At 47.8% G+C, this 8,082-nt stretch overlaps 1 protein-coding gene across 1 annotated transcript; it reads right to left on the bottom strand.

Moving 5' to 3' along the window:
- Nucleotides 1-499: 499 nt before the first annotated feature.
- LOC129737234 (E3 ubiquitin-protein ligase RBBP6-like) lies at nucleotides 500-5,760 on the bottom strand. The gene is made up of 3 exons (XM_055725314.1): nucleotides 5,431-5,760; nucleotides 3,101-3,200; nucleotides 500-557 (listed from the first exon to the last, which is right to left on the bottom strand). The coding sequence occupies exons 1-3, from the start codon at nucleotides 5,594-5,596 to the stop codon at nucleotides 500-502; spliced, it is 324 nt and encodes a 107-aa protein (XP_055581289.1). The 5' UTR covers nucleotides 5,597-5,760.
- Between the last annotated feature and the right edge of the window lie 2,322 nt (nucleotides 5,761-8,082).

Below are 8,082 nucleotides of genomic sequence, written 5' to 3' on the forward strand. Positions count from 1 at the left end.
TTACTAGTCAAGTGTCTCCTCGAGTTACTTATTCATGTCTTAGCAGCAGAACAACAGTGTTTTCTGACCGGAAGAAAAATGCTGCCCCTTTTCCAAATGTAAATTCAAAGTGGTGGCGTACTGAAGAGTGGCACCAAGTTCAGTGGTGCAAACCTTGAACCTACAAGCTCTAAAAATGAGCATACATTATCGGTACAACACACAGTCACACAAGAAATATTCTAGCCTATTCAGTACGAAATGCAATGCGTTACTAGGCACAAATACCATTATTCACATTAGAACCGCGCAAATGTTGGCATTGCTCAGTTTTCACTATGCTGAATCAAATACATTGGATTTACAGCATACACTATGTTTCACTGGAAAATATGTTTGAGATATATATATTATAAATATTATATATAAACCATATATATTTTATATATTTTTATATATATTAAAAAATTAGTACGAGGCTACATTTCTTAGACTTAGGTGCAGCATGTAGAAAAAAGTTTCAGCTTGTGTTTTTACATACCTCTTTTGATGTTCTACTCGCTGGCCCAGTTCGACTTCTAGAAGAAGAAAGAAAGATGATCAGAACTTAAAATAAAGCACTCGTAACCAACATAAAGCAGGGAAAACAGTTTATAAAACCTGAACATCAAAACATTGTGTACTGGCAGTCTTATGAATACGGAAATTTATTTCTATACATAAAGTGTGCTCTCCTGGTGCATTCAGTGCAATTGAAATAAAACCCAAAATCCCATTCCTTCTTTGCCCCCAATGACTCTAAGATACAGAATACAGCAGTGCAAGAAGAAGTCCTCAGATATTTTCTTTCTGCTCTCTAAGTACCAAAACTGTGAAGACTGTGCTACATTTTTCTGTTCTTAAATAGTCAGCCATCCAAATACGAAGGCACCTTCAGGCAATCTGTATAGCCCCACTACCACAAATAGGTACCAGATAGAGCACTTTGGTTTCTACACTCCTCTGACAAAACGAGAACAGTTGTCTGTAGAAAAGTGTTTCTTGGTGGAAGCCCAAGCACTGTGTTCAGGTACCTACCATACTTAGCCTAAAGTGACTACAAATAGCAGTAGAAACATCACCTGAAAGCAGTTCCTAGGATTTTCTGAGATCGAGGAGGCCTGTGTTAAAAAAATAAGAAAAAAAGTCTTGATTACCAGAACTTCCTTTAAGATCATCTTGAACATGCTACAATATTTTAGGGAACACTTATGACACACAAGCCCTTGCCGAGATTCCACATACTCGTTGGTCTGTACCTGCATGCTACTCATGAATCAAACATGCAACCGCCCATCTAGTTAACAAACAATTCATACCTCATCCAAAGCGTCCCACGAGCAGAGGCAACCCAAAGGCTGCTGTGCAAGTCCTGCACAAATAGAAAGGCTCATACTTCCTGCCACTGCTACACCACCACCAGGCTCGCAAGTACAGCCACGTACCTCCTGAAGATGAGGAAGCGCGAGGAAAAGCTTTAGATTACCACACCATGGTTTCTTCATCCACTTGCCTTGAGGAAGATACTACAAGGTGACTAACGCATTCCTGAAGGCCTCTCCACCATGACAGCATGCATTCACCATTCCCAAACATTAACAACTCTACCAGTTGTTTCCACAATGGTTCCAGCTGAAGGAATAGAAAGCTGACCTGCCTGATCCATTTGCAACTTTAGCAGAGCAGCGGCATTCATCCCTTATCCCCACGTGCAGGTGCTTCTTGGATCTTTGATGCTAGTGGCACCTAGCCTCTCATTTTAGGGCAGCATTCCAACACCAGGAGAGGGTGTCATCCAACCAGAAATGGAGGCTATATTGACAAGACAGCACTAAGCATCCCGATCTAAATTAACCCCCCAAACAAGGCCATGCTTAGCAGCACAGCGCTGTGGCATCCAGAAACTCTTGGTAGTGCCTGAAAGCACTAATATGCCCAAAGCTTACAGGAGAGCCACATAAATTCAGGGGGGTTTGCTTGCAGATGCTTCATGGGTACTAGGATGCTGCTGTACTGTTTGTTTGAGACACGCTGAAACTCGCCGGTATACTTTATTTATTGAGAACTAACATTAGAAAGACACGGCATAACCACAAGTCAATAATATCTACTAATGGTGGAGGAGAGGTCTGTCTTGAAGAAGGCTGGAAAACATGACCATTCAAACCATGCTGATGCAGCTGATACAGAACTGGACTGGACGAATACATCGATGACAGCAACAATGCTGTAGTCAGGCTTACATTTGAATATCTGCAATTGTAATCAGATCTCTGTCCTCCATAAATCTGAGGAATACAGCAGTAATACCTGGAGCACAGAGAGCAGCTTAGGGTGAAATCAAACTTAGAAAGGTAACTACCAACATTTGGGAATGTGCCCAACTGCTTTCTGAGCTTCAGGTTTGGAAAAGATCAACTGCTCCTTCACCGTCCTGGCACAAAAGGCAATACGCTCTAGGACGTTGCTCTTTTTCTCTTGCCCGACACAGGCACTGTCTTTAGGAAACTAATAGGAATCACTTAAGAATGAAACTTCTTGTTCGCACGGTTTGCCAGCTGGCCACTCTCAGTCTTTCCTCTGGAGACAGCATGCAGCCCCGCCACCCCCACCCCTCTGGGGTGTAAGAATACCCTGCCCCCCCGCCCCCAAACAAAGGAAGCAGTCAAACACTGGGACTCGGACTGCTGGCAGATGGGAACCAATTACCAGTTCACACTGCAATGTGTCTCTCCGTTTACTCTAAAAGCAATACAAGCAAAAGCATAAAATAAGGAATCTCTCTGCATAGAGGAAACAGGATGGAGAACTTGACTCTCAGAAAAACCAACCCCAAGAACAAACCCAATTCAAACGTCTGAACAGCTACCACTGTTGGACTTTGAATGCCACGTCCCAGCGGGCTGAAAAATCTAAGTCTGCTTTGGGACAGATACATTCAAATCTGCCCTGTCACAACACAATTTAACAGCAGCTTTAACAAGAAAGAGACAACCGGAATGCCTCCGTAAACCAACAGCCACAAAGAAGGTGAACACACTGAAACCCCTCCCAAAGAACACAACGCGTTATGGCTACTTACCCAAGGTCTGTCTTGCCGGTAGCTTTAACTCCTCTAACAGGGACTCTCCTAACAGTTACCGATGAGTGCCTTGGAATCAGGGCATTGTCATCTGTGTATTCTGAAAACAACATCAATACAGAGAAAGCATCAGTCAGTTCGTAAGAGTGATATTAATATGTCATGACATAGCACTTCAGGGAACCCTTTACGGATAGAAAAGCAACATTTTACACACAGCGTCATGCTTTTATCATGTCCACACACTCACGGTACCTTTCCAGAAATCTTTAGGTCTGATAGTCAAACACAAGCAGCAAAATCTTTTCCATTTGTTTTGAATCGTTTCAATGCCAACAGCAAAATGGTCTCTAAAGTCACTAAAGCAGAGTCTGCTAAAACATGAGGCTCTTTCCTGATCTAACTTTCATTGCTTTTGCTCCTGTTAGCTTACAAAACCCTAGAACATGTCTCTATAATAGCGAGCACGGAAGAGGACACCCCCACCCCGCCTCCCACCTTTTAAAACACATCCCAACCATCCATTTTGCCTTCCCACCATCTTCAAAAAGAGTCCACCATCTCTTTTTTTTCCCCCCAGTGATGTGTAAAATCCTGTTTACTTTTAGCTTCTATTAGCATTGCTTCTATTACGAGATTTCCGTGATCACGCGGCTCGGAAAACTCTGAACAAGTTGGCCATCTTCACTCAAGGTTCACTGAAGGGTCTTTCCAAGATCATGCCAACATTTAGTCAGGACTCCTGCACAAAGTTATAAAACCCACTACCATATCTCCACAGGGAGGATCTCCAAGAACCCCCTTTAGGCAGGACATCCAGGCCTAGTTCTTTCCTTCATCTTCTGAAGGTGACTTTAAGCACGTAGATGCTGTCCAATAAAAACGGAGAGTCACGGTTATGTATAAAACCCCAAAATCTGGCATACACATAAATGACACCGAAATGTATTCCTTAGCTTTGCTCTGACAACCGCTGGGGAATTTTTGCATTTTCACGGGGAAAACACCCTTACAAAAGTTCCAGTAAGCATCTGTGTCACAACCTGTACGTCTGCCTCTACCTGCATGTTTGTCTCTACTGCTGTATATGACACGCGATCCCGTAACACCCCCAAGACCCCTAACACCGTGCTGTTAAGTCTGCTCACAGATACTCTCCTGAACCTACTTTACCTATCTGTAGGTAAACAGTGTCTTTAGGTCCAACCACTTGAAAGGCTGGGGCCAAAGTTACAGTTACCGCAGCAGGCATGTTATTCTGTTTAAGTTTTAATACATCAAAGAGGAAGAGGAAAAAATCCTATGAGTACACATTGTAAAGACAAGACTGTTGTGGGAATGTCACAGAACCACAGGAAAAAAGAAAAAAAACCCCAACCGATAAAATTTGAATGTTTAAGGAATGGAGATGGTTTCCAAGTCTTTGTATTTCTGACAAGTCATATTCCAAAGTCTTTAATCACATGCAAGCTTTGCCAGACGGTAGATTACCAAACTGAAACAGCACACTAAGTAATACAAAACCATTACCGTCTCTGAGAATCAAGCACCATTTCTCAGATTCAAAAGAACTTAGGGTTTCTCTAAGAACATTTCTAGGTATATTCACCATAACTGATCTGCCATAAAACTTCAGTACTGCCCTGACACCGTTTAACACGCAGTACCACGACAAAAATGCACCGTTTGAAAGAAATGAAGAAATGATGCTCAACAGCATCTGAATGAATGTGTAGCATGGTGCAGCAAAGAAGCTGTATTAGCAAGAAATGCCAAGTATACTTTAGACAGAACACTCGTCTACAAGATGGCTTTCCAGGGTCTGCATAGATTCTCACTCACAGATACACCCTTGATCCAAAACGTTGCTACTGAGCAGTTTCTGCAGCAGCCAAGCACCGCTTTTCCAATGCGGTGGAGTAAAAGTAGCTGAAGACAAATTTCAGTCACCAAACCCACTTTTTTTTCCCCTTTAAATTAGCCACCCACTCCTTTTCTATCATGTTCAGCCTTCTCTGCCGGCTTTCAAAGAAATCTGGCAGGTCTGTGATGACAAGGCATTGTCCCACATTCCCTTATCGTTTTACCTAGAAGGGTTCCCAGAAACCAAACCTCTTCCACGCGCGGTGTCGCACACGGACCCCGTACGCTGCTGTGCCTGGCTGCGCACACAGCCCTGACGGCAGCTGCCAGCGCACATCCACGGAAGAGCAGCTCTGAGGCCCCAGCACAAGTCACCGCTGCCGGCCGTGGCCCAACCGCCTCACTGGCCGCCTGCGCCATCGCCAGCCGGCCGGTCCCCGGTCCCCGCGCCCGCCGCCCCCACGCACCTTCCATGGTCTGGGCGTTGGTGACCTGCAGGTCGCAGTGGGTCGCCTTCAGCCTCTCGCGGCCCATGATCTGGCGCCTGAGGTCGCGCAGGGAGATGTGGGGGCCGTGAAAGGTGACCACATCGGAGTTCAGCCTGGAGGAGAACTTGTAGTGGACACACGACATGGCCGGGGCCAGGCGGTGCCCGCTCCGCGATGGCACCTCACGCAGCAGCTGGCCTCGCGGCCCCCACAGCAGGTCAGGGCCCACCGAGGGGCTGGGGCCAGCAGCGCGGGCTGAGCCCGCCGGCTCCTCCTCGCAGCCCCGGTGGGAGGACGATGGGGACAGGCCCTGGCTCGGCCTCCGCTCCCTCCTCGCACCAGCGCTGCCAGGCCAAGCTGCTCGCTATGGCAACCCAGGCGGCTCCGCATTGTGACAGAGGGGCTCAGGGGGCCACTCAGCGCCCCTGGGGGAGGGGCCTTCATCAGCCCCGCCTGGGCCGCCGGTGTCCCTGCTGTCCCCCAGCCTGTCACCGCCCCGTGCCCTGTCACCCCCCAGGCTGTCACGGCCTGCTGTCCCCTCCTGTCACCCTCGATGCTGCCACTGCCTGCTGTCCCCTCCTGTCACCACGCAGGCTGTCATGGCCTGCTGTCCCCTCCTGTCACCCCCATGCTGTCCCAATCTGCTGTCCCCTCCTGTCATCCCCAGGTTTTCACGGCCTGCTGTCCCCTCCTGTCACCTCCCAGGCTGTCATGGCCTGCTGTCCCCTCCTGTCACCACCCAGGCTGTCACTGCCTGCTGTCCCCTCCGGTAACCCCCAGGCCTGTCCCTGCCTACTGTCCCCTCTGGTCACACTCCACACTGCCACTGCCTGCTGTCCCCTCCTGTCATCCCCAGGCTGTCACTACCTGGTGACATAAGCTACATAAGATAAAAAAGAAAAAAGAAAAAAACCAAAACGAAAACCTGCTTAGGTGAACACCAAAACACCCATGACTTTCTCAGACTCTTCACTACCCCACATGTGAGTCAAGGGACAGGATCTCCCAAAGGCTCTTTTGCAGGCACTTCCTGAAGACACCCCCACCCCCCACCCCACCCTGCTTTTCTACAAGTGCACAAAGAGGTGAAGAAGAGTTTCATGTTTAAGTTAAAGGAGGCAGTTTCTGAAATTAGCTTAGGTGAAAAAACCAAGGTGGTGTACTCATGGATTTTCTCCTCTGCAAAGCCATGAAGAAAACATGAACCGCACTCCCCAAAGGCAAAGGAGCAAACTGAGGGAGAGCAGCTCATCGGCGCCTTTCAGAGCTTCAGCAGTCTGGGGAAATGGGAAAAAAACCCATACAAAGAGAAACAGCAGCCAAGAAGCACTTTTATAAAATGCATATTGGGGCCTGTTCCAGACCTCAGAATGACTTTCAATGTTGCTTTGCATGACTATTAGACCAAGGCCTAAAGTGGAGTGATAGCTTCTGCTTGCTGGGGCATGAGAAGATCACTCAAATGAGCGACACAGTAACAAGTAAACACCAAAGGCAACAGCGGAGCTTACCATTTCCCTCCACTGGCGACCAGCTGTGCAGTAAACCAGCTTAACCAGCCTCCCTAAGGATGGCTCTAAAGTCACTGAAAAGGAAAAAAAGAAGGTAAGTTCCTAGCCTGGAATGCAAAGGCACCATCTTGGCTCCCAGGCAGGTGGCACTGATGGCCCAGCAGGGTCATGTCCCCACGTTCCAGGAAAGATAAAAAAAGGGCAGGACGTGTTTGTGGGGTGGGTTTGATGCATCCTTTCCGTTTGGTGAAAGCCTGAGGAAGGATGTACCCCACGGTGGGACCGGTGGCACTTTAGACCTGAGGTTAAAAAAGTGCTGCACATCAGTGACACTGCCCAAGCTGCTTTCACCACCAAACAATAAAAGATTTGCTTTCTCCAGTATGGTGGGAATGATGCCATAAAGTCGGTCATGGAGAGAAACCCTCTAAGCCTTGCTTGCAAGTTTCAGAAGGCCGGCATTCTTTATGGCAGTGCTGGGAGCACGGGGGAATGTTTCCTCTGAGCGTGCTCACCCAGTTACTCGAGGGCACGCGCTATGGACAGCAGAGCACTTGCACACTCATAGCGCATTACACATGCATTTTCAGTCAGGCACAGGATGGGTTACAAGTTTCTTGCTTTAATACAAATGAGCACACACCCTCAGACAGCACTGCTGAGGTTTTTTACTAGCTCCCCATGCTCCCCAAGCGGGGCCTTGCCCTCTCTCGGGGGCTATCTGAGTCAGAGGTCGCGATCTCCCCCCACAACAATTACCTCTGCCCGACTTCCAACCAACATTCTGCGGATCGCAGCACTCTATCGGCTTGTCTCCTCCTGTGGCCACAACGTCCTCACCCAGAGGCTCTTTCTGCATCACTGAAGAGAACGGAGATCTTTTCCCCATCCATTCTTTGTTCCCCATCCTTCCCAAGGCTGACTCCCTGGATGAGAGGTCCCTTAATTTGTCACTTCTAACAGCTTTAGAGAGTCAGCTTGGCCTAACCTTTGTGCGCAGGTGTGTTTAACGTAGAGCTAAACACCAAATCAGTGTGGTAACTGGGGAGCTCAGACATCTTGTCCCTTTGCCGAGCCAGCAGCCTTCCCTTAACAGAATCCCTGGACATAAACGTATATA

This window comes from Falco cherrug, chromosome 12 (genome assembly GCF_023634085.1).
Source record: "Falco cherrug isolate bFalChe1 chromosome 12, bFalChe1.pri, whole genome shotgun sequence".
NCBI lineage: Eukaryota > Metazoa > Chordata > Aves > Falconiformes > Falconidae > Falco > Falco cherrug.

Bases quoted from the DNA above. Each gene is read 5' to 3' on its own strand.
- LOC129737234 (XM_055725314.1), bottom strand. From the start codon at position 5,596: ATGTCGTGTGTCCACTACAAGTTCTCCTCCAGGCTGAACTCCGATGTG. The intron at 3,201-5,430 runs GTGCGTGGGGGC...TGTTGTTTTCAG, and splicing joins CAACGCCCAGACCATGGAAG to AATACACAGATGACAATGCC. The intron at 558-3,100 runs GTAAGTAGCCAT...TTCTTCTTCTAG, and splicing joins ACCGGCAAGACAGACCTTGG to AAGTCGAACTGGGCCAGCGA.